Genomic DNA, 27,703 nt, shown 5'->3' on the forward strand with positions numbered 1-27,703 from the left:
CACCACAGAGTAGGTATTATTTGGGTGGTGGATCATTCTCAGAACTGCAGTGACACTGACATGGTGGTGGTGTGTTAGTGTGTGTTGTGCTGGTATGAGTGGATCAGACACAGCAGCGCTGATGGAGTTTTTAAGCACCTCACTGTCACTGCTGGACTGAGAATAGTCCACCAACCACAAATATATCCAGCTAACAGCACCCCGTGGGCAACATCCTGTGACCACTGATGAAGGTCTAAAAGATGACCAACTCAAACAGCAGCAACAGATGAGCGATCATCTCTGACTTTACATCTACAAGGTGTTACATCTACATCTAATAGAGTGGACAGTGAGTGGACACGGTATTTAAAAACTCCAGCAGTGCTGCTGTTTCTGATCCACTCATACCAGCACAACACACACTAACACACCACCACCATGTCAGTGTCACTGCAGTACTGAGAATGATCCACCACCTAAATAATACCTGCTCTGTAATGGTCCTGGGAGAGTCCTGACCATTGAAGAACAGCATGAAGGGGGGCTAACAAAGCATGCAGAGAAACAGATCGACTACAGTCAGTAATTGTACAACTACAAAGTATATGATAAGGGGAGCTGATAAAATGGACAGTGTGTAGAAACAAGGAGGTGGTTTTAATGTTATGGCTGATCAGTGTATGTAATTTACGTGTTTACTGTATATACTACAACAAATTGCTAAAAGTATGTGGACACCCCTTATTTGTCCACCCACACCTATTGTTAACGTGTTAAAATCAGTTATGTCAAATTAATGATATGCATCCAACTTTGTGAGACTTCATACTTTATATCTACATAGTTCATAGTCATGAAAACATAAGACACTTTTTTAACCAGGATTACCTGTATGTCCAATAATAATCAGCTTTGCATTTCTTAATTGTGACAGGTCTACTGCTACAAGAGTGAGTGCTTCTTTTTTTCAACTGCCATTGTTTTAAACTAAAGACAGATGAGAAATTGAGAAAGTAATGATATGCTGTATACATGTTTTGGGTAGTACTGCCAAACACGGGCGTCATACTTCCTGACAAAAGTAATCTTCTTTCTAAACTAGTACAAAAAATACATTTCTAGTTCTATCACTACAATACATGTGCCTGAGCCATATACACTCAGCTTGTAATAGGATGAGGAATGAATCGTTTCAGCATGTTAGCACCGAAGCATGTTCGTGTCACGAATAAACACGTAACAAGAATACACTTTAATGCATCGAGGCGGGATCTCACATGGAAAGAAAAAGGGAAAAAGGTACGCCTTACGTATCAATTTCAGCCATGCTGAACTGTGCAGTGATTTTCGGACATGGATGTCGCTTCACCACGATCGAGTGGAGTGAATCGGATTGAAATGCTTCATGAGAAGAAAATGAAAGTCTTGTATGGTGCTCTCTCTTTACCAAAATGAAAGGTCTCATTCCAGTTCAGTGGTCCAATGCACCCAGGTATTCCGCTGCCTGGCAAAATGTTACACCTCTTTCTGGCCGTTTCTATTTGTCCTGGAGTCAACTGGAGCTCGCTTTACTTTTCTCTCTCAGCAGGGGAGAGTGAGGGTCACTATAGTGCAATGAAAGTCATAAGAAATGGCTTTTAGCACAAACCGCTGCATGGTACAAACACAAGCTGACTGGGCAAAGGAAGCAAATAAAGAGCTTTGAATGGGGAAAAAAGAAGAAAAAAAATCAAACTGTAATATTGTTAATTCTCATAGCAGGCTATGAACTATTAAAGGCACAAAAGGACCATATGAAAGAGCTTTTTCATATTGATCTCACACAAGGAAACAAGCGTATTTGAAGGTAACGCACATACTGACAGCAAGAGTGTGTTCAAGACGTTGTTTCTCCATTCACACACTTGGAAAGGGAACAAAGCGCCTCCATCGGCTGGTAGAAGTGGAGATGTTAATTCTCTCTGTTCTGTATTTACACGTACAACAAATACACAGTATTTTTCTTCCATTTAAAGTCAGTAGCAAAGGAAAAATTTCAGACTAAATCAAACTCCTGATTCTCTGTAAGATAATTAGTGCAAACTAATGAACCGGAAGGTGGGGGGTGGGGGGGGGCGGGCACATATAGCGGCGGCATGTGAAAAGCTTTGGTTTGCTGGGAAGGCAATGTGGGGAGGCGGAACTCTAGGTTTGTAGGGTGTAAGGCAAGACCTCATGGCTAATAGTAAGATGAGAGTTCATAACACGAGCTTGTCTAATTGGTCGATCCGGAGCAAAGTTCTTCTTCTATGTATTTGGTCCACCAGAATATCTACAGACGTGGGACAAATTAAAAGAAAAAAGCCTGGTTCACTACAAGTGGGAGGCTGCATGTATGGTGTACACCAAAAGAACAGTACAAACCCGAATGCTTGAGCCCCTATAGTGAGGGGTCCTGCGGTGGGCATTCTGCTTGCACGATTTGAGTCCTTTTGAAGCCTAAGAGAAAAAGGTAACTCCAAATTAATATAGTTAGTTGTTGATTTGTCTAATCACCTGCTAAGTTGGTGAAATAGTTCTATCCTGATGGGATGACACCGCCCTAATCCACAGTGCGCACAGGGTCACTGATTTCTATGGGAGATTTGGAACTGATGCACTCTGAAGCTGTTTGAGCTGTTGATTTTCTTTAATTTGTCACAAAGCTGTAGCGTATGGTCCTCTATGGCAGATGAATAGGTAGATCATTGGCATAGAATTGATTTAGCAAAAAGCGGAAGTACTCTTGATCTCGTTTGCTCAACTAGGAAACTGATTTGTTGATGAATTGCTCTAAAAATAAATATTTCAACATATCTCTAAATAAATAGCTCTACAGCCAATAAGGGCACATTTATATTCAATCTAACTCATAATTTAAGGTACCGGATGTACCTATGAATTCATTGTTTTTTTTTTCCATACACAAACCCAGCGAGTATAAAATAGAACTATCGACAAGCCAAATAAATATATAAGCAAATTTCATGGACTTACAGCTCACATCTAAAGGCCATCACGTTTGTCTAAATAGTTGTGCTTAAAACTCTATCACGCTAAACCATCCACGCCTACTTTTAAAATGTTGAACAAGGATGCTCTCCGGAACGATCAGCCGAACCTTCGACAGTCCTGTGGCCTCTCGGGAATTTCTTTGATAAGAATGTTGATTGTGTCTTCACCTTTTGGACTTCAGTGTATGGCTCCAAGATATCCGAGCATTTTCACTACTACCGCTACTGCAGGTTCTTCAGGAGGCGGCCGTAGCGGAAGTCATAAACGTGGCGACAGACAAACACCAGGTCGGGGTCGATGTCGGTGGGCACGAGGCGGTGAGCTGGAACTGTGTAGTTGTGAGCCGGAGGGACCAGGGGGGCACTTTTGGGACGACCCTCATCACGATGCTTCACCAAGGCACAAAATCTGAATGAACAGACGTACATGCATAAATATTAGCACAATGACGTTTATGGGCATTTAAATACAGTAAGTACCCTGTTTGCTGTCTTAACTCCTCTAAGGAAGCTTTCCACTGATTGCTTTTTTTCCCCCCTTTTTTCTCCCCCTTTATTGCATCCAATTGTTCAATTTGCATCGTTCTTCCTCTCCGTCTATGCCGAACCCTGCCCTGACCGAGGAGATCGAAGCTAACCCATATCCCCTCCGAAACATGGGCAGCAGCCGGATGCATTTTTGCCACCCACACATTGATGAGTGTGGCGCCACCTAGCGTTGCATGCGGAGAGACACACCCTAAGAGCACTCTTTCCACATCTCTGTGCAGGCGCCTCTAATCAGCCGGCAGAGGTCGTAATCGCGTTCTGACGGAGAGAGACCCACATCCAGTTCTTTGTACCACCCCCCAACTGAGCAACCGGCCAATCGTTGCTCATACAGCCACTCAGCCTCGAACCGGTAAGGCAGAGCTGGATTCGATACGAGGTACTCAGAATCCAGCTCTGGTTGCAGCGTGTCTTTTTACTGCTGCGCCACCTGAGCGGCTCCACTGATTGTTTTAAACACAGCAAAATAAGTATGATCTGGCTCTAATGTTCAGCAAGGCACATAATTGCCATTTTATTTAACCACAAAAGTTCTGGGTGGGTTTGAATTTGGCTCTCATAAACTGAGCAAACCACTGACCAGACCATTCTCAGCACTGCAATGACGTTAACATGGCAGGTGCATGGCGAGTGAGTGTGTTGTATGAGTGTATTAGGTGCAATAAAAGACTTAATCCTTTATCCACAAAATTAAATCAGTTCATCTGGACACAAGTTTGTTGTAGATAAACATTTTGTCACTCATCCAAGTGACTTCTTCAGTCTGAGCTGGTGGTGAATAACCCCAACCTTATATGCAGGCCATATAATGACAGAAGCTGGCACATTGCATAACAATGAAACTGGTGATCAGGTCACAATTACTTAGTTACAATGGCCATGTGTGCCTTTCACATATGATTGGGGTATAGCTGCGATCAAGGCGTTGTAAGATGGTGAGAGATGTACTCTCAGGCCCCCCCACGGTTCAGGGATGGTCGTTCCCTCTTCACGTAAATGGCCTCTTTGACTCCACGTTCAAACCAGAGTTCCTCCTTGTCAAGGATCTGCACGTCTTCATCATTAAATGAGTGGCCGCTGGTTTGCAGGTGAGTGTAAACCGCGGAGTCCTGGCCAGAAGAGGTCGATCTTCTATTTTGGGCCATTTGTTTCACCAGTGGCTGTTCAGTTCCCCCGATGTACAGTTCCAGGCAATCCTCCCACACCTAACAGCATATACTACGTTACTCTGTTTGTGTCAAGGGACCCGGGGTCCTTAGGGTGAACTAATTTTGGGGTTTTGGGCTTTGGAAGCAACTGAGACGCGTTTAGCAGAACAAATGAGACGCATATTCTCCAATCCCGCTACGTATGGAATCACCACTGGTTTGCGCTTAGACAGCGGTTGTCCTTCTCCTCCCTTCGATCCACTGGAGCAGTGTTTTTCCGGGTTTTACAAATGCCCAGTTGGGATAACCACATTCACCCAGGGCCTTCTTGACATGAGATTTCTCTCTATCCTTGGCTGTAGTGTCTGTGGGGATGCTGTTCGCTCGGTGGTGCAGCGTCCTAATGACTCCTAGTTTGTGCTCCAATGGATGATGGGAGTCAAACCTTATGTACCGGTCCATATGTGCTGGTTTGCGATACACATTACCTGGATTATTGAGCATGCATCAAGAGACTTAATCCTTTAGTTTCAAGTCACATGGTGTAGTCATAACACTGCTGCACCTTATACACTCACACCATTCTGACTGTTAAAGCTATTCCAGTGCTGAGATTGCTAATGTGCATACAACTGATCATTTTATTTTCATGTTTTACAGTATATCCTAATCAGGATCACAGTGTGTCTGGTTTCCCTGACCTAGCCATTATTTGTCAATGGAATTAGCATGACTTTTTATTATGCTTAATTTTCTCCCGCCTGCTAGCAAAGTGGCTAAAATGGTCAGACACTGTCACCGCATAGTGCACAATGAACCAAAGCTTCAGTACCTGCAAGACATACCTGCAATATTGTGCTAATGTCAAGACGTAGCACTTGTCCTCAATGCACGCGACGCTGTTCTCGTCCTGATGACGGGACGCAAAAATCTCATTCTGAAATCCCAGAATAAACAGAGATCAAGCTTTGATACTCAAATACTCACCACATAAATGAGAGCAGACGGGCAGCACAAGCACACAGGTGTCCAATTTCAAAGCACTTAAAAAGCAATGCAAGCGAACTATTTGGGTTTTTGTTCGAAGCCACAGTCTCTAGGGCTTACTGAGCTCACAAAGCTTCGACTGCCTACTGCCGTTCTGAAAGTCATAATCAAGGGAAGTCAAATGTTTACAATGTTTTTCTTTTCTTTTCTATCACGGAGAACCACAAAGGCATGCGGCACACAACATTTCTGCCGACTCACCTCACAGTGCATGCTGGGATTCCGGCCCCCCTGAGTGTGCTCGGGACGGTAGTACCAAAACAGGCTCATCATCAGCTCCCCTGTGGAGAAGCACACCACATTTGTCAGATCGGTGCAGCCCTCACTATATATTACCCGGTCCACTCATCACAGCAGCTTTTCATGTCCGGTAAATGCGTGGTGCTGTCACTACAGATCATCAGAACACTGGTTTAAAGATGTGATGCTGCATTAACTGCTCCAAACATTTGCTAGTTAACGTTCAATGTTTAACAGTCTGTCCAGCACCACCGCAGTTTGTATTCAGACCCTGAAAAAAAGGGGGACAGTGGGTAAAAAGCAAACATTTACAGGTACGTGACTAAAAAACGCACAGAGAAAAGATGCTGAAATAGAAAAGGAATGCTCAAAAACATCTATTATAAAACTTTCTACAGGTAAACAGATCAATAGGGAACAAGTGATGCCATCAAGATTGGGCATAAAATGAACATTAACAATAGATGCAGCCGGTTATAATCAAGACTGGCGAATCCAATAGTATAGAACTCATAATTAATTTAACCCTTGTGTGGTGTTCATAGTTTTGTTACTCAGCCAATGTTTGCGGCTCTGATGGACCCACCGCATTATTGTGCTTTTAAATCAATACAGGCATAACTTATTTACCATACAAAATATCAGATGTTTACTTTAAGATGTCTACAAGCAATAAAGACAGCATATTTGGTCAACATTTATTATTTACCTATGTTGGATCATATTCATATATAACAGTGCCATCCGTTTGTTGTGATAAAATATAAAAAAGGAAAAATCACTATCAAAATATGGCTGGAAAAACGTGTTTACTTTGAACAAATCGAAATGAAACAACATGTACAAAAATGTAAAAAATTTGTCAGTGTAAGAAACACCAGCCTGAACAGATACAGTATATATATCAGTCTACACATCAGTCCCATTAAACACAGTCTATTCATGCCAGCCTATACAACACGAGGGTCAGCTTTACTGTGTGTGTGTGTGTGTGTGTGTTACATACACTATATTGCCAAAAGTATTCACTCACCCATCCAAATCATTGAATTCAGGTGTTCCAATCACTTCCATGGCCACAGGTGTATAAAACCAGACACCTAGGCATGCAGACTGCTTCTACAAACATTTGTGAAAGAATGGGTCGCTCTCAGGAGCTCAGTGAATTCCAGCGTGGTACCGTGATAGGATGCCACCTGTGCAACAAGTCCAGTTGTGAAATTTCCTCGCTACTAAATATTACACAGTCAACAGTCAGTGGTATTATAACAAAGTGGAAGCGGTTGGGAACGACAGCAACTCAGCCACAAAGTGGTAGACCACGTAAAATGACAGAGTAAAATGTCAATCGCTACAGACCTCCAAACTTCATGTGGTGTTCAGATTAGCTTAAGAACAGTGCGTAGAGAGCTTCATGGAATGGGTTTCCATGGCCGAGCAGCTGCATCCAAGCCTTAGATCACCAAGCGCAATGCAAAGCGTCGGATGCAGTGGTGTAAAGCATGCCGCCACTGGACTCTAGAGCAGTGGAGACGTGTTCTCTGGAGTGACGAATCACGAGTCCTGATTTCAACCCGATAGAACACCTTTGGGATGAATTACTGCGAGCCAGGCCTTCTCGTCCAACATCAGTGTCTCAAATGCGCATCTGGAAAAATGGTCAAAAATTCCCATAAACACACTCCTTAACCTTTGGAAAGCCTTCCCAGAAGAGTTGAAGCTGTTATAGCTGCAAAGGGTGGGTCGACATCATATTAAACCCTATGGATTAAGAATGGGACGTCACTCAAGTTCATATGCGTGTGAAGGCAGACGAGCGAATACTTGTGGCAATATAGTGTACATTCATTTGATGCATGTATGCTGTGTCTGTCTGTCTGTCTGTCTGTCTGTGTCTGTATGAGTATGTCTCTCTGTATGTCTGTCTCTCTCTCTGATTGCCTGCCTTCCTGTCTGTCTCTGCCTGTTTGTCTGTTTCTCTGTCTGTCTGTCTTTTTCTCTCTCTGTGTCTCTGTTTCTCTCTGTCTGTCTTGCTGTCTGCCTGCCTCTCTCTCTGTCTGGCACTCTGTCTCTCTCTCTCTCACACACAGAGACACACACACTCACAGCAGGACATGTTGTAGTAGGACAGAGTAAAGGGACACACTTTTATACCTGCACATATAAATATAAATGTGTAGGGGGGGTGTACAGTGTGAACTCAATAAAACATGTTATTTTACATGTTCTTCACACAAAATGAGCCAAAGGCAAGGAGTCTGAGGTTAAAATATGAATAAATATCATCATTTTTCTTTTGGTAAACATTGAAAACGGGTCCCACAGACCCAACCACCACACAAGGGTTAAGGATAGAGCTGGGCAGTATGACGGTACATTCAGTATACCGGCTTTGATTCCTCGTACGGTACGGATTTTTCATATACTGCCATACCGTAGCACAGATAATACAACAGCTGTAGGCTTTAATAGGACGCAAATCATATAATATTGTTCGGTTGCATGGTTGTTGCAAAAAAGCCAATATACCAACAACACCAAGGCAAGCTGGAAGCGTAAATATATAAAGTCATCAACTTTTCTTTTGATCAAGTTGTACAATCAGTGAAGTCATACCTCAGTATAATGATATGACTGTGCACTTCATCAGTTGTGACTGGGAGACTGCAAACATTGTTTTATTTGTTACAAGAAGAGCTAATGGTAATTGTATAATACTTAAATATTATATTAATAATACACATTGTATATATTGCACCTGTTTCACGCGTCCTGATTCCATCATATATTGTGTCATTTTGTGGGGCCAAGCAAACCTTATAGTACTCAAAACCTTCAATTTATACATGGTGAAATGAACATGTTTTATATTCTATGTACTTATGACAGTAAAATCAGCCACAGACAAATAAATAGTACCAGTCATACAAAAATAATAAACATACTGTGATATACCATAAAACCATCAGAATCTTAAAAAATACCCTGATAAATTTTTTGGTCATACCACCCAGCCCTATTTAGGGATTTCAATTTTAATGCCAGTCTAAAGGTTTTTGAATGCCAGTTCAAAGGTTTAGGGAGTTCAATGCCAGTCAAAAAGCTTCACTGAAAGATTCAGGGAATCTGGAGAAGGCGGAGGAGGCTGAAAATCAATATTGAGTGCCACTGACATTTAATGGCACTGCATCAAAGTGCTTCTGTAACAAATATAACCACAACTTTAGAAAACCCTTCTTAGTAAACACAGTTCATCAATGCAGCTACAAGTGCAGGTTAGGACTCTGCTGTGCAAAATGGAAACCATTTATCAACATCATCCAAAAATGTTGCCAACTTCTCTGGGCTCAAACTCATGAAATGAACTGATGCAAAGTGTAAAAGTGTGCTTTTGTAAGTTCAGTCTACCATTCAAAACAATGGAGGTCCTGTTCTCAGGAACAACCAGAAAAAAGTAATCGTCAGTTATATAGGGAAGGGGGTGCTTGGTGGGGTAGGGGTTGTTTCTGTGAAGCCACCAAAAGTGCTAAGGGTAAATAGGCATTTATAGTCTTTTAGTCATTTTCAGCGGGATAAATGGGAAAACCTATTTCTCAGTCTCCCTGGGAGTTGGCATTTCATAAAGATCACATTTAAAGCACAGTGTACAGGCGCTTGAGTGCCGCAGTCTAAAGCGTTGCCCCCCAGACCCCCAACTGTTTGTGTTTGAATTGCAGCTGTGCTATTGACCTGCCCAGCACAATTGGCCCAATTGCCTAAGGGAGGGAGGGAGGTCAACAACCAATCAGCCATAACATTAAAACCACCTCCTTGTTTCTACACACACTGTCCCTTTTATCAGCTCCACTTACCATATAGAAGCACTTTGTAGTTCTACAATTACTGACTGTAGTCCATCTGTTTCTCTGCATGCTTTGTTAGCCCCCCTTCATGCTTTTCTTCAACGCTCAGGACTCTCCCAGGACCACTACAGTATAGGTATTATTTGGGTGGTGGATCATTCTCAGCACTGCAGTGACACTGACATGGTGGTGGTGTGTTAGTGTGTGTTGTGCTGGTATGAGTGGATAAGACAGCAATGCAATGGAGTTTTTTAATTGATGATCGCTCATCTATTGCTGCTGTTTGAGTTGGTCATCTTCTAGACTTTTATCAGTGGTCACAGGACGCTGCCCACGGGGCACTGTTGGCTGGATATATTCTTGGTTGGTGGACTATTCTCAGTCCAGCAGTGACATTGAGGTGTTTAAAAACTCCATCAGCGCTGCTGTGTCTTATCCACTCATACCAGCACAACACACACTAACACACCACCACCATGTCAGTGTCACTGCAGTGCTCATTATGATCCACCACCTAAATAGTACCTGTGTAGGAGTGTGGTGGTCCAGGGAGAGTCCTGACCATTGAAGAACAGCATGAAAGGGGGCTAACAAAGCATGCAGAGAAACAGATGGACTACGGTCAGTAATTGTAGAACAACAAAGTGCTTCAATATGGTAAGTGGAGCTGATAAAATGGGCAAATACAAATGTTTGTAGAAGCAGTCTGCATGCCTAGGTGCTTAGTTTTATACACCTGAATTCAATGATTTGGATGGCTGAGTGAATACTTTTGGCAATATAGTGTAGATTTACACACACACACACACACACACACACGAACATCTTGTCTGTTGGACAACAGGTCAGATCAATAGCACAGCACTTCAGAGCTTGAAATCATAGCAATGGTTGGCTGCACCACCCAAGCCCCCGTGCTGTACTCCTATATACGTAGGTGCCAGTGCTCCACAGGCCGAACCCCCTAATTCAAGGAATGCAAAATTTCACCACAAAGCAAAGACAGTGCTAAAGGAAAATTAGCACTACGTTTTGCACTAGTCCATATCTGTTCATTACTGTCTGTGAAAATGGTATAACAGGCTATCATGAACTTAATAAAAGTAGGTTATGTTAACGGCCAGAAACACTGAAACATCAGCTCTTTCTAATAAACTTGTCCTCCTCCTCAGAGTCGTAGCACTGCAGCATCTTTCCACACAATGGCTTGTCAGAGCAATGCGGTTCATCTCTCTGCTACGCTGTAATTACCAGAAACTGCTCCCCTAATTTTAAATGTGTTCACCTGTTGGGTTTCCAGACATAGAGGTGTAATCATCCCACTGGGATGAAGTAAGGTTTTATTCAGCAAGTGCAATAGATGACTGTACCAGTGTGTGGGCTATTCTTTAGTGGTTTAGTGTGTTTGTGCATCTGTCCAAAATACCACTTTTAAAACATATAAATATAGGTGTATGAAGGAGACAATTCTATTAACTTAATTAACTTTTTAAAAGATTTTATAGCATATAGCTATAATCAACTACAGGACTGTTCCACAGAATCAACTGTATTGTTTTAACCTGGGATGTAGCATCACCCTTCTCTCCCTTTGATACAGACTATCAAATTACTGATATTTACATTTAAATTCCAATATTATACAGTTGATAAAGCAGTGTTCTTGAACACCACTATCCTGTTTGTGGGGTTTTATAACAGAACATTTATTCAGCTGATGGTGACAGATGGGAAAAGGCTGAATATAAGACAGATTCTTCCCAGAGCTTGGAAGAGCAATGCATGATGGTGCCAACAGTAATGACAAACATTAGTCTACCTGACTCAGGGTCCTCCCAAAACGCAGACACTTTAGCCACATAGGGGAGGGACTTCTTCCTGGGGCCAGAGCGCAGCAATACAGTGTCTCGCACCCGGATTACCTCTCCGTCTCTCTGCACTCCTTCATAACACCTACGTAGTGCCGGTGACTCCTCACCCTGTGGGTCAGAATCACATATAAGCAATCACAAACAATCAGCACAAACTCTGTCTTAGTTTCAATCAAATACATAAACACATACAGTGTATCACAAAAGTGAGTACACCCCTCAAATTTCTGCAAATATTTCATTATATATTTTCATGGGACAACACTATAGACATGAAACTTGGATATAACTTAGAGTAGTCAGTGTACAACTTGTATAGCAGTGTAGATTTACTGTCTTCTGAAAATAACTCAACACACAGCCATTAATGTCTAAATAGCTGGCAACATAAGTGAGTACACCCCACAGTGAACATGTCCAAATTGTGCCCAAATGTGTCGTTGTCCCTCCCTGGTGTCATGTGTCAAGGTCCCAGGTGTAAATGGGGAGCAGGGCTGTTAAATTTGGTGTTTTGGGTACAATTCTGTCATACTGGCCACTGGATATTCAACATGGCACCTCATGGCAAAGAACTCTCTCAGGATGTGAGAAATAGAATTGTTGCTCTCCACAAAGATGGCCTGGGCTATAAGAAGATTGCTAACACCCTGAAACTGAGCTACAGCATGGTGGCCAAGGTCATACAGCGGTTTTCCAGGACAGGTTCCACTCGGAACAGGCTTCGCCAGGGTCGACCAAAGAAGTTGAGTCCACGTGTTCGGCGTCATATCCAGAGGTTGGCTTTAAAAAATAGACACATGAGTGCTGCCAGCATTGCTGCAGAGGTTGAAGACGTGGGAGGTCAGCCTGTCAGTGCTCAGACCATACGCCGCACACTGCATCAACTCGGTCTGCATGGTCGTCATCCCAGAAGGAAGCTGACGCACAAGAAAGCCCGCAAACAGTTTGCTGAAGACAAGCAGTCCAAGAACATGGATTACTGGAATGCCCTGTAGTCTGACGAGACCAAGATAAACTTGTTTGGCTCAGATGGTGTCCAGCATGTGTGGCGGCGCCCTGGTGAGAAGTACCAAGACAACTGTATCTTGCCTACAGTCAAGCATGGTGGTGGTAGCATCATGGTCTTGGGCTGCATGAGTGTTGCTGGCACTGGGGAGCTGCAGTTCATTGAGGGAAACATGAATTCCAACATGTACTGTGACATTCTGAAACAGAGCATGATCCCCTCCCTTCGAAAACTGGGCCTCATGGCAGTTTTCCAACAGGATAACGACCCCAAACACAACCTCCAAGATGACAACTGCCTTGCTGAGGAAGCTGAAGGTAAAGGTGATGGACTAAACCCAATTGAGCACCTGTGGCGCATCCTCAAGAGGAAGGTGGAGGAGTTCAAGGTGTCTAACATCCACCAGCTCCGTGATGTCATCATGGAGGAGTGGAAGAGGATTCCAGTAGCAACCTGTGCAGCTCTGGTGAATTCCATGCCCAGGAGGGTTAAGGCAGTGCTGGATAATAATGGTGGTCACACAAAATATTGACACTTTGGGCACAATTTGGACATGTTCACTGTGGGGTGTACTCACTTATGTTGCCAGCTATTTAGACATTAATGGCTGTGTGTTGAGTTATTTTCAGAAGACAGTAAATCTACACTGCTATACAAGCTGTACACTGACTACTCTAAGTTATATCCAAGTTTCATGTCTATAGTGTTGTCCCATGAAAATATATAATAAAATATTTGCAGAAATGTGAGGGGTGTACTCACTTTTGTGATACACTGTACATGTTGTGACTGAAGCTCCCGCCACCTCTACTCAAGAAAGCATTTTTGGGAGGTTAACTACTTAATGTAGCATGTACAATCTGTTCTCATTATGTTTCTCCATTCATTTATTCAAGTGTACCTTGTTTCATTTTTTTAAACAATGGGTTACACTACTATTAAATTAGTTTGCTTGTACACCTTTATGCCCTCAATGTGGTTGCATTAAAAATTACTAAAGCATACAAAACCACAGAACACAGCCTGAACAAGTACAAGGCCCCCCCCCCCCCCCCCCACTTTTCAAGAGATCTCATTACACCTCATTTTTACGAAAAACCTACAATTGTAAACTGTGTTTTCACTAGCCAACAGCAATTATTCATTGATTGATTTTAACGCCGTATCAGCACATTGAGGCTATTTATACGGCAGGACATAGGTTGCATATTGTCCTTTAAAACAAATTGTAGAAGATGTTTTAGATTTAAATGTGTCAAAAAATTTGTATTTTCCCTGTTGCTGTTGTCTTAAGCAGGTTTTGTAGGTTTTGTAAATTGTTTTCATTAAAGAATTTCAGTCTTTCTGTGTTTACTGATTGGCAGTCCGTCAGTATGTGTTTAATTGTTAGTCTTTCTTTACATAACTGGCAAGTTGGCGCATCTTCCCCGTAAGAAGGTGCTTGTGTGTTAGCTTGGAATGTCCGATGCGACATCTTGTAAGGATAGTCTGATTTTGTCGACTGTACATTCTAATGTAACGTTGTCCTACCTTTTGCTCTATTTCATATAGTTTGTTGTGAAGTTTGCTGTCCCATTCGTTTTGCCATTTGTTTTTAATGAGCGAGAAGATTTTTGGAAAGGCGTCTTTGGGGGGGATGGGTCGCGTGGTGATCGTATCTTCATTTGATGTCCTAGCAATCCGATCCGCTCTTTCATTGCCTGGAATCCCTATGTGGCTTGGGATCCAGCAGTAGACGACTTTGTATTGCTGTTCTCGTGGTTCTTTGTCTTTTGTCAGTATTTCCGATATAATAGGGTGGTCTGTGTTAAGGTGTACTAAGGCTTTTAGGCATGATTTTGAGTCTGTGCAGATGAGAATTTTTTTGTTCTTGCTTGTTTGGATAAACTCCAAAGCTAGTAATAGGGCGTGGCCTTCTGCAGAGAAAATGGAACTGTGGGTTGGTAATCGGATGCTGTGTTGATGATTTGAGGATGAAATTGATGCTGTAACTCTTGTCTCAGTTTTGGATCCATCTGTATAAACTCCAACAGCAATTAACATTTTATAAAAAGGCCAAAAGTGAAAATGTTGTTGATGGTTTGGTAGGCTATTTTTTGGCTGTGTGGAACTTGCCACATACATTTATATGATAATGGAGCAAGGTTGACTGGTCTGATAAATCCTTTTTTTTTTTCAAGATTTTTTTAAGATCATGTGGACTGACAATGAACATGTGGATTGTTTATCACAGAATAAATGGCAACAGAAAACATCACCCAACGCCGCAATGTCCATAAATTAAAGGAACTGCTGATAATGTCGTGGGCCAGATACCACAGGACTCTCTCAGTATATGTCTCGACAGCTTAGGTGGTATGTATATATGTATATATATGTTTATATACATATATACCTTTCTAATATTGTGTTGGTCCCCCTTTTGCTGCCAAAACAGCCCTGACCCGTCGAGGCATGGACTCCACTAGACCCCTGAAGATGAGCTGTGGTATCTGGCACCAAGATGTTGGCAGCAGATCCTTTAACTCCTGTAAGTTGCAAGGTGGAGTTTGTTTGTCCAGCACATCCCACAGATGCTTGTTAGGATTGAGATCTGGGGAATTCGGAGGCCAAGGCAACACCTCAAACTCGTTGTTGTGCTTCTCAAACCATTCCTGAACCAGTGGTCATAATGTTATGCCTCGTCATTGAACATATATACATATATATATATATATATATATATATACAGTGGGGCCAAAAAGTATTTAGTCAGCCACTGATTGTGCAAGTTCTCCTACTTCGAAAGATGAGAGAGGTCTGTAATTTTTCTCATAGGTACACTTCAACTATGAGAGACAAAATGAGAAAAAAAAATCCAGGGAATCCCATAGTAGGATTTTTAAAGAATTTATTTGTAAATTATGGTGGAAAATAAGTATTTGGTCACCCACAAACAAGCAAGATTTCTGGCTCTCACAGACCTGTAACTTCTTCTTTAAGAAGCTCTTCTGTCCTCCACTCGTTACCTGTATTAATGGCACCTGTTTGACCTCGTTATCTGTATAAAAGACACCTGTCCACAGCCTCAAACAGTCAGACTCCAAACTCAACCATGGCCAAGACCAAAGAGCTGTCGAAGGACACCAGGAAGAAAATTGTAGACCTGCACCAGGCTGGGAAGAGTGAATCTACAATAGGCAAGCAGGTTGGTGTGAATAAATCAACTGTGGGAGCAATTGTAAGAAAATGGAAGACATACAAGACCCACGCAAGATCATGAGAACGGTGAGCAAAAATCCCAGAACTACACGGAGGGACCTGATGAATGACCTGCAGAGAGCTGGGACCAAAGTAACAAAGGCTACCATCAGTAAACACACTACGCCGAGAGGGACACAAATCCTGCAGTGCCAGGCGTGTCCCCCTGCTTAAGCCAGTACATGTCCAGGCCCGTCTGAAGTTTGCCAGAGAGCATATGGATGATCCAGAAGAGAATTGGGAGAATATCATGTGGTCAGATGAAACCAAAATGGAACTTTTTGGTAAAAACTCAACTCGTCGTGTTTGGAGGAAGAAGAATGCTGAGTTGCATCCCAAGAACACCATACCTACTGTGAAGCATGGGGGTGGAAACATCATGCTTTGGGGCTGTTTTTCTGCAAAGGGGAAGAATGAACGGGGCCATGTATCGTGAGATTTTAAGCCAAAACCTCCTTCCATCAGTGAGAGCACTGAAGATGGAACGTGGCTGGGTCTTCCAGCATGACAATAATCCCAAACACACCGCTCGGGCAACGAAGGAGTGGCTCCGTAAAAAGCATTTCAAGGTCCTGGAGTGGCCTAGCCAGTCTCCAGACCTCAACCCCATAGAAAATTTGTGGAGGGAGTTGAAAGTCCGTGTTGCCCAGCGACAGCCCCAAAACATCACTGCTCTAGAGGAGATCTGCATGGAGGAATGGGCCAAAATACCAGCTACAGTGTGTGCAAACCTGGTGAAGACTTACAGGAAACGTTTGACCTCTGTCATTGCCAACAAAGGTTATGTTACAAAGTATTGAGTTGAACTTTTGTTATTGACCAAATACTTATTTTCCACCATAATTTACAAATAAATTCTTTAAAAATCCTACAATGTGATTTCCTGGATATTTTTTTCTCATTTTGTCTCTCATAGTTGAAGTGTACCTATGATGAAAATTACAGACCTCTCTCATCTTTCTAAGTAGGAGAACTTGCACAATCAGTGGCTGACTAAATACTTTTTGGCCCCACTGTAGCATGTGTGTGTGTGTGTGAGCTGGCTCATTACTGCAAGCCTATGCTGAGTGCTTCTTTCACATCCTCCTCCAGGCATTTTCTTAGTCAGAACAGAAGAGAAAAGAACTTGAGTACGCACCACTATGAATACCTCCTTTTCAGCAGCTGTGCCCACAGGCAGCCAGCCGTTGGTGGCTCGCCGCCGACTGATCCTGGGCTGCTTGGTTCCTTGACTGCCATGGCTGGCACCCAGCTGGCTCTCCTTCACATGGGGGCAGACGGCTGTGTCCCGCAAAGCCAAGCGCGAGCTACCGGGTGGCTTGGCGCTCTGAGGGCACTCCCGCCCGACTCGCAGCTGTGGACGTCCAGTGTCTGCCAGAGGAGACTGCAGGTGGGGCAGGGGCTGGGTGGCCGAGGGCACGTTGGGTATGGGGCAGACAGACAACGGGAGGGCAGAGGGCATAGAAATAGGGGGGCTGTGCTTGTCCAGCGGGCAGGGGTAGTCTTCTATGGGAAGAAAGAAGTAAAAGCATGGGGTTAGGATAAAAAACTTACACTGATCAGCCATAACATTAAAACCACCTCCTTCTTTCTACACTCACTGTCCATTTTATCAGCTCCACTTACCATATAGAAGCACGTTGTAGTTCTACAATTACTGACTGTAGTCCATCTGTTTCTTTGCATGCTTTGGACCCCTTTCATGCTGTTATTTAATGGTCAGGAATCCCACAGGACCACCACAGAGTAGGTATTATTTAGGTGGTGGATCATTCTGAGCACTGCAGATACACTGACATGGTGGTGGTGTGTTAGTGTGTGTTGTGCTGGCTGTGTGCTTTTACACAAAAGTTCTTTATTGGTTTTATTTTTTGTATGTTTACTTTATTTTGATGCACACAGTGTATCACACAGCTGGGAAGCAAATAAAGCCAACTGTATTCTGAAGGGAGCTGTCTGTCTGTCTGTCTGTGTGTGTGTCTGTCTGTCTGTCTAGCTGAGAAAGGGGGATAAACTATTAGTGAGGGCAGAATGATTGTCTTAAAAATACACTGTAAAATCCTAAACAAACTGCATCTCTCAAAATGCCTAATTTTGTTACCTGTAAAGTGACACAGCCCGCCAGTAGATGATGTTAAGAAATATTTACACAATCCCAAAATGTGCAAGAAGATAAGTAAGAAAATTAAGCAGAAGGAGGAAATGTAATGACAGTGAAAACAAGTTTGTGCTTCAGGAAGAGAAACAGGTGTGTCTCTTGTGTTATGAGGCTGTGTCTGTGGTAAAGGAGGACAATATAAATGCAGAATTCAGCCTCCAAGAAAAACAACAGACTGCAATCACAGAAGGATACATTACAATCGGCCCTTTGAGGGCCACAATAATGCTGATGTGGCCCTCTGTGAAAATGAGTTTGACACCCCTGGTCTAGAAGATGACCAACTCAAACAGCAGCAATAGATGAGCGATCGTCTCTGACTTTACATCTACAAGGTGAACCAAACTAGGTAGGAGTGTCGAATAGAGTGGACAGTGAGTGGACACGGTATTTAAAAACTCCAGCAGCGCTGCTGTGTCTGAACCACTCATACCAGCACAAAACACACTAACACACCACCACCATGTTATTGTCACTGCAGTGCTGAGAATGATCCACCACCCAAATAATACCTGCTCTGTGGTGGTCCTGTTGGGAATAGTATGTACAGAAACAGATGGACTACAGTCAGTAATTGTAGAATTACAAAGTGCTTCTATATGGTAAGTGGAGCTGATAAAATGGACAGTGAGTGTAGAAAGAAGGAGGTGCTTTTAAATGTTATGGCTGATCGGTGTAGATCTACATGCATGCAATTAATTCCTCTAAACTCAGATTAGCACAGTGATGCAGATGTGGATTTACAAAGGCAAGAGCAGAGGACAAGCGGGAGACTCGAAACATTTGCTGAAATACTGGAAGAGTTAGAACAGGTGGAGTCTGCAAATCAGTAAATCTGCTTAAATGTAAACAATCTGACCGGAACCTTGAATTTGAGAAGGTATTAAACAAGCCATTAGCAGAGCAAAGAGTAGCTGCGTTAAACAGCTAGCTGTGTTCTTCTTAAAATATTCAGCTCTAATATCTGCATGCCACTTGAGTAAAAAAGAGCATTCCAGATGGTGACTGAAAGAATCAACTCCTGCAGTCATCACCGTAATGAGTGTGCTGATTTTCGTCTCAGTGAACGGGTGCTTAGGAAAAGTGAGCCAAAATCTCTTCGAGCACAGGATTACATTATGATTGATGAGTGCAATGCTTTCCTTAATGGATATTTAAACAGCTCACATGTCTTAAAAGAACTCTTTAACAACCCCATGATTCAAACTGTCAACGTTATACTATAATGGTATGAACACTATTCCTTAAGCCAATGGCGGGCATTTATAAAGTTGGCGCAACCTTTTCTCCTCTTAGTGTGAAGAATGAAATCAGCTGGGCGCTTGAGTCGTGTGGTGGTCAGAGTTCGAATCCCAGCTGTGCTATCAACCGGCCGGATGCTCACACGCAGGCACAAATGGCTGTATGAGAAATTCACTGCTGCAGCACAATAGCGACCTCTGCTGTTTGGTTAAGGCGCCTGCACTGGTAATAGATAATCTGGTTTGCTTAGGTTGCATTTTGCTGTTTACCACAGCGTTTGAGCCTTTCACATGATACAAGACAAAACCGCCTGAAGACAACATACACCGATCAGGCATAACATTATGACCACCAAAACAATTTAATTCAGACTTCATTAGATAGCATTTATTTTAGGTGCAGCAGATCCAGAATAAAGATTGGCATCGGGGCTGATGTGCAATGAATAAAGAAAAACAATTAAACAATTGGGGAGATACAATAAGTGCAATCACAATTCACAATTTAAAAATTACATTACTTACTTGTAACTTACATGATTTCCCCCCCTTTGTAGATACTTGATGTTAAAATTTGGTCTGGGTCACCCTAATTCTTAAGTTGCTAATTTATCCTGTTCACTACAATGACTGAATGCTCCGAACTGAGGTGATGGTAGTCATGGTGACGAGATTGCTACACCAGGTTATGTGTGACGCAAGCACGTAAGTGCGAGCCCTCCCGGAACCCATTCAGATTGTATTACAGCGCCTGCAGTTCGAAAAAAAAACCTTAATATGAGTCTATGAGAGCAATCCGGGGCGACTGAAATCGCCCCAAAAGGGGCGGTACTGTACGGAACACAACTCAGCGCTGATTGGACTACGATATTCAGAGACAAGACAGACTCTCCAGAACAGTCACAGCTGTGATAGAAAAATTTCTTCCCTTTCGTCCTTTGATGGTGCATCGCCCGATCGGCCCTAAGGAACGAGCCGCCCCTGAGATAAGCTTTGTGTAGTAGATTACTGACTGTAGTACATCTGTTGCACTGTAAACTCGATAGAACTCCTCTGCCCAGATGTTATTTGGGCAGTGAATTATTCTCAGCATTGCAATGACACTATCAGGTAGTGTGTGTTGTACTGAATTGAGTGAATCAGGTGCAGCAGTGCTGGGATTTTAACAACACATCAATGTCAATGCTGGGTGGGCAAAAGAGAGCAGTGGTAGCTTAGCGGGTAAAGTACAGAACTAGTAACTGAAAGGTCACTGGTTCAAACCCCACATCTGCCAGGTTCTGCTCCAAACCATAATTATAAGACCAACAGCGTCCTCTGATAAAAGACAGGAGGAAGATAAACACACATTGTGCATTAAAAAGTAACAGTATACACCGATCAGGCATACCATTATGACCAACTCCTTGTTTCTACACTCACTGTCCATTTTATCAGCTCCACTTACCATATAAAAGCACTTTGTAGTTCTACAATTACTGACTGTAGTCCATCTGTTTCTCTACATACTTTTTTAGCCTACTTTTACCCTGTTCTTCAATAGTCAGGACCACTACAGAGCAGTTATTATTATTTGGGTGGTGGGTCATTCTCAGCACTGCAGTGACACTGACATGGTGGTGGTGTGTTAGTGTGTGTTGTGCTGGTATGAGTGAACAAGACACAGCAATGCTGATGGAGTTTTAAAACACCTCACTGTCACTGCTGGACTGAGAATAGTCCACCAACCAAAAATATCCAGCCAACAGCGCCCCGTGGGCAGCATCTTGTAACCACTGATGAAGGTCTAGAAGATGACCAACTCAAACAGCAGCAATAGATGAGCGATCGTCTCTGACTTTACATTTACAAGGTGAACCAACTAGGTAGGAGTGTCTAATAGAGTGGACAGTGAGTGGACAGTATTTAAAAACTCCAGCAGCGCTGCTATGTGTGATCCACTCATACCAGCACAACACACACTAACACACCAGCACCATGTCAGTGTCACTGCAGTGCTGAGAATCATCCACCACCTAAATAATACCTGCTCTGTGGTGGTCCTGACCATTGAAGAACAGGGTGAAAGCAGGCTAAAAAAGCATGCAGAGAAACAGATGGACTACAGTCAGTAATTGTAAGTGTAAGTGTAAACTACAAAGTGCTTCTATATGGTAAGTGGAGCTGATAAAATGGACAGTGAGTGTAGAAACAAGGAGGTGGTTTTAATGTGTTGGCTGATCGGTGTATGTGTTTTTAATAAAGAAGCCAGTAAGTTTTAACAGTATTTAAAAATCCCAACAACACTCACTACCATGTTTTTACCATGTTAGCGTCACAGTGATATTTCTCCACCTCTCAGAAAGGACCCTGGTCGCAAACCTTTTTAATGTGAGACGACAGCACTATATTCACTGCGCCACCCTAATGGTAATCATCACAGCCAAATTCAAATGAACTCATTAGCATGGAGGAAGTGATCTGAACTGCAACAAAACTAGCATTGAAATAATTTCATGAGGCCAAAAAAAATACTCTTAAATGAACCACAGCTGAAGTACGTTCCTAACAGCTGTCTGTTCCGGAGGCTTTGTGATGATTATCTAACCATCAGCATGTCACCAACAGTTGCTTCCCATTACCAGACAGCATGACGTGTTGTTGTTACAGAGAGCTTGCATTCAATACTACAGTGTCAAACAAACTGAATATTGTTCATAATAACTCTATATGATTGTCAGACAAACTTCCCTGACCTCTCGCCGTGTTTACCTTTGTCTAAAATTCAACCTCTAGCTCGATTTCTGATGGAGAGCGAGAGTTGCTCTGACAGGCACGATGGAATCTCATTGTAACTGAGCTTCCTTCAAACCTCCCCTAGAAGCGCCGATGACAACTTCAGGCTGCTCCGCTCAGTAATCACACTTCCTTATGAGAAGGTCACAGGGGCGATGAACCAATACGAATCAAACGCTAACAACAAATGCAGTGTGGATCAATTCCTTCCAAGCTTAATAGAGCTTGCTTGCTTATCCTTGCCTCTCAGGGACGTGATTGGCCAAGCATGAGAGGGAATGTGCAGCTTAGTGCGTGTTCGCTCGGCCATGAAGACGAGGTGTTATTACAAGGGCACTTGCATGCTTGCAAACTGAGGAAGCACAAGCCGAGCTAGTCGGTACAAGCTAAATCAAGGTTTTTTAACCTGTGGCCCATGACAAATAAATAAACGCCCACCCTCCTTTTAAAAAAAAAAAATTTTCTTTATGCATTTTCTTCCTTTTAGCGCGTCCAATTGCCCCATTGCATCATGCTTCCTCTCCACCAATGCCGATCTCTGCTCTGATTGAGAAGAACGAAGCTAATCCACACCCCCTCCGACACGTGGGCAGCATGCCGTATGCATCTTATCACCTACACTTTGACGAATGCAGTGCAGCTTAGCTGCGTGTACGCAGGGACTCGTCTCTGTGCAGGTGCCATCAATCAGCCAGCAGAGGTCGTAATTGCATTAGTCATGAGGGAGACCCTATCTGGCTTAGTCCCGCCCATATGATCAACAGGCCAATCGTTGTTCATGTGGCCGCTCATCCTCAGCCGGCAAGGCAGAGCTGAGATTCGATACGATGTATTCGAGATCCCAGCTCTGGTTCCAGCGTGTGATTTTACCGCTGCACCACCTGAGCGGCCCCACCCTTCTTTTTACTAAGCCTGTTTTACTAAATACAGTAAGAGGAAACATTGTTTTCACTGTTGAATAAATCGGCTTTGACCTTTCCATTATCTAGAGCAGTGGTTCTCAAACTGTGGTACGCGTACCACTGGTGGTACGTGAAGCAGCACGAGGTGGTACGCCAGATAACCTCGGAAAAGTAATTACATGCACCGAAAAAAAAAAGTAATAATAATAAATAAAAAAATAACAAAATGTGTAAATTACTTGTTAAATTCTGTTAAATCTGATTATTTCATTGTGCTTATGTTTTAAAGCAGAAACAAACACAGTCACATCTCTGTACAAGAGAGGATTTTTCTGAAACTTAATGAAATGCAACCACAGTCTGCCTGTAGTGTTTTTGCCTTTTGAAATGAATCTTTCTCATTTAAGTGAAGTTTGAATCAGGCCTACATTTAATGCAAATTTGATGTTAATATCGGGCGTGTCTTATAGTTTACCTAGTAGCGTGAAGAGTCACTTTTTAAACGGCTCTTTGAAAGGAACCGAGCCAAAAGATCCAGCTCCCGTCAAGAAGCCATAATTCCCATCACTAATATATATATACAGTGTATCACAAAAGTGAGTACACCCCTCACATTTCTGCAGATATTTAAGTATATCTTTTCATGGGACAACACTGACAAAATAACACTTTGACACAATGAAAAGTAGTCTGTGTGCAGCTTATATAACAGTGTAAATTTATTCTTCCCTCAAAATAACTCAATATACAGCCATTAATGTCTAAACCACCGGCAACAAAAGTGAGTACACCCCTAAGAGACTACACCCCTAAATGTCCAAATTGAGCACTGCTTGTCATTTTCCCTCCAAAATGTCATGTGACTCGTTATTGTTACTAGGTCTCAGGTGTGCATAGGGAGCAGGTGTGTTCAATTTAGTAGTACAGCTCTCACACTCTCTCATACTGGTCACTGAAAGTTCCAACATGGCACCTCATGGCAAAGAACTCTCTGAGGATCTTAAAAGACGAATTGTTGCGCTACATGAAGATGGCCAAGGCTACAAGAAGATTGTCAACACCTCGCGTTGGTCGTCCAAAGAAGCTGAGTGCACGTGCTCAGCGTCACATCCAACTGCTGTCTTTGAAAGATAGGCGCAGGAGTGCTGTCAGCATTGCTGCAGAGATTGAAAAGGTGGGGGGTCAGCCTGTCAGTGCTCAGACCATACGCCGCACACTACATCAAATTGGTCTGCATGGCTGTCACCCCAGAAGGAAGCCTCTTCTGAAGTCTCTACACAAGAAAGCCCGCAAACAGTTTGCTGAAGACATGTCAACAAAGGACATGGATTACTGGAACCATGTCCTATGGTCTGATGAGACCAAGACTAATTTGTTTGGTTCAGATGGTCTCAAGCATGTGTGGCGGCAATCAGGTGAGGAGTACAAAGATAAGTGTGTCATGCCTACAGTCAAGCATGGTGGTGGGAATGCCATGGTCTGGGCCTGCATGAGTGCAGCAGGTGTTGGGGAGTTACATTTCATTGAGGGACACATGAACTCCAATATGTACTGTGAAATACTGAAGCAGAGCATGATCCCCTCCCTCCGGAAACTGGGTCGCAGGGCAGTGTTCCAGCATGATAATGACCCCAAACACACCTCTAAGACGACCACTGCTTTATTGAACAGGCTGAGGGTAAAGGTGATGGACTGGCCAAGCATGTCTCCAGACCTAAACCCAATAGAACATCTTTGGGGCATCCTCAAGCGGAAGGTGGAGGAGCGCAAAGTCTCGAATATCCGCCAGCTCCGTGATGTCGTCATGGAGGAGTGGAAAAGCATTCCAGTGGCAACCTGTGAAGCTCTGGTAAACTCCATGCCCAGGAGAGTTAAGGCAGTTCTGGGAAATAATGGTGGCCACACAAAATATTGACACTTCAGGAACTTTCACTAAGGGGTGTACTCACTTTTGTTGCCGGTGGTTTAGACATTAATGGCTGTATATTGAGTTATTTTAAGGGAAGAATAAATTTACACTGTTTTATAAGCGGCACACAGACTACTTTTCATTGTGTCAAAGTGTCATTTTGTCAGTGTTGTCCCATGAAAAGATATACTTAAATATCTGCAGAAATGTGAGGGGTGTACTCACTTTTGTGATACACTGTATATATATATATATATATATATATATATATATATATATATATATATATATATATATATATACCTGTATATATATACATATATATACACACATTATATATATATATATATATATATATATATATATATATACACACATACAGGGGTTGGACAATGAAACTGAAACACCTGTCATTTTAGTGTGGGAGGTTTCATGGCTAAATTGGACCAGTCTGGTGGCCAATCTTCATTAATTGCACATTGCACCAGTAAGAGCAGAGTGTGAAGGTTCAATTAGCAGGGTAAGAGCACAGTTTTGCTCAAAATATTGCAATGCACACAACATTATGGGTGACATACCAGAGTTCAAAAGAGGACAAATTGTTGGTGCACGTCTTGCTGGCGCATCTGTGACCAAGACAGCAAGTCTTTGTGATGTATCAAGAGCCACGGTATCCAGGGTAATGTCAGCATACCACCAAGAAGGACAAACCACATCCAACAGGATTAACTGTGGACGCAAGAGGAAGCTGTCTGAAAGGGATGTTCGGGTGCTAACCCGGATTGTATCCAAAAAACATAAAACCACGGCTGCCCAAATCACGGCAGAATTAAATGTGCACCTCAACTCTCCTGTTTCCACCAGAACTGTCCGTCGGGAGCTCCACAGGGTCAATATACACGGCCGGGCTGCTATAGCCAAACCTTTGGTCACTCGTGCCAATGCCAAACGTCGGTTTCAATGGTGCAAGGAGCGCAAATCTTGGGCTGTGGACAATGTGAAACATGTATTGTTCTCTGATGCTTCCACCTTTACTGTTTTCCCCACATCCGGGAGAGTTACGGTGTGGAGAAACCCCAAAGAAGCGTACCACCCAGACTGTTGCATGCCCAGAGTGAAGCATGGGGGTGGATCAGTGATGGTTTGGGCTGCCATATCATGGCATTCCCTTGGCCCAATACTTGTGCTAGATGGGCGCGTCACTGCCAAGGACTACTGAACCATTCTGGAGGACCATGTGCATCCAATGGCGGTGCCGTGTATCAGGATGACAATGCACCAATACACACAGCAAGACTGGTGAAAGATTGGTTTGATGAACATGAAAGTGAAGTTGAACATCTCCCATGGCCTGCACAGTCACCAGATCTAAATATTATTGAGCCACTTTGGGGTGTTTTGGAGAAGCGAGTCAGGAAACGTTTTCCTCCACCAGCATCACGTAGTGACCTGGCCACTATCCTGCAAGAAGAATGGCTTAAAATCCCTCTGACCACTGTGCAGGACTTGTATATGTCATTTCCAAGACGAATTGACGCTGTATTGGCCGCAAAAGGAGGCCCTACACCATACTAATAAATTATTGTGGTCTAAAACCAGGTGTTTCAGTTATTTTGTCCAACCCCTGTATATACGTACATATATATACACACACACCTAATTAATGTGAGCCTTATGTGGTTCTGTGATGAGAAACAGAAACATAGGTGGTGCTTGGAAGTTTTGGTTTGATAATGGGTGGTACTCGGTCTAAAAAGTTTGAGAACCACTGATCTAGAGGAAACAAATTTCTGCACATTTTATGGTCCAACTGGGTGAAATTCCACCCAAAAGCTGAATTCGGAAGCTCTGATTGATTTATACAGCTGTTTCCAGGCCTAAACCAAGACCGAATCTCTGAAACAAATGATTCATGGAGTTGTTTATGTACGACACCATAATGAAATAGAGTGAGCAAAACGAAATAGTCTTTACCAGAGATAGGAGCACAGCTCCCTGATTCGATTCCAATGAATAGTTCAATTACAGTAGATCCTTGACTTACGAATTTAATTGGTTCCGAATGGCTGTTCTTAGGTCAAAATGTTCGTTAGTTAAACCTATTTTTCCCATAAGAAATAATGTAAATAGAATTAATCCGTGCCAGACTTCCCAAACCACCCCCTTACCTAACCTTTCTAATGTCTTAAATGCTCTTTTTTGTTATAAATACAAGTATATTTTCCCTTAAATCTTAAATTATAGAATAATTATAGAGAAACACGTTACATTTCACCACAGTACGTGTGCTGGACCATACATCAACAACAATAACTTTCATATTTCTCTATTATTTCCTTCTTTATTTCAATAATGTTGTATTTTGTAGGTGTAATTTCACAAGAGAAAGAATACTTTACTTGATTTCCTTCTTCTCTCTTACTCACTGTCCCCGCTGTCTGATACACAGTGACAGCTACTGGCAGGAGTAATTATACAACAACAAAACAGTAATAGATTCTCAACACCGCGCTTTTTCTGCACATTCCTTGGGGCCATTTTAATATAGAATTTTACAAAATATAAAGAAAACACTGTCCGCTGTCCGAATGTTCGCTCACTGTATATATACAGTGTATCACAAAAGTGAGTACACCCCTCACATGTCTGCAAATATTTCATTATATCTTTTCATGGGACAACACTATAGACATGAAACTTGGATATAACTTAGAGTAGTCAGTGTACAGCTTGTATAGCAGTGTAGATTTACTGTCTTCTG

At 42.7% G+C, this 27,703-nt stretch overlaps 1 protein-coding gene across 2 annotated transcripts in view; it reads right to left on the reverse strand.

Moving 5' to 3' along the window:
- Window positions 1-3,148: 3,148 nt before the first annotated feature.
- The window catches only part of bahd1 (bromo adjacent homology domain containing 1), a 185,192-nt gene continuing 160,637 nt past the window's right edge, over window positions 3,149-27,703 (reverse strand). For both annotated transcript variants that reach the window (XM_063006797.1, XM_063006799.1), the window contains exons 3-7: window positions 17,096-17,463; window positions 11,660-11,819; window positions 5,960-6,039; window positions 5,557-5,648; window positions 3,149-3,423 (exon numbers count right to left, since the gene is read on the reverse strand). In XM_063006797.1, coding sequence (XP_062862867.1) covers window positions 3,237-3,423; window positions 5,557-5,648; window positions 5,960-6,039; window positions 11,660-11,819; window positions 17,096-17,463 — 887 coding nt within the window. In that variant the 3' untranslated portion in view covers window positions 3,149-3,236. The remainder of the gene's footprint in view (window positions 3,424-5,556; window positions 5,649-5,959; window positions 6,040-11,659; window positions 11,820-17,095; window positions 17,464-27,703) is intronic.

The sequence above is a fragment of the Trichomycterus rosablanca genome, chromosome 13, assembly GCF_030014385.1.
Source record: "Trichomycterus rosablanca isolate fTriRos1 chromosome 13, fTriRos1.hap1, whole genome shotgun sequence".
NCBI lineage: Eukaryota > Metazoa > Chordata > Actinopteri > Siluriformes > Trichomycteridae > Trichomycterus > Trichomycterus rosablanca.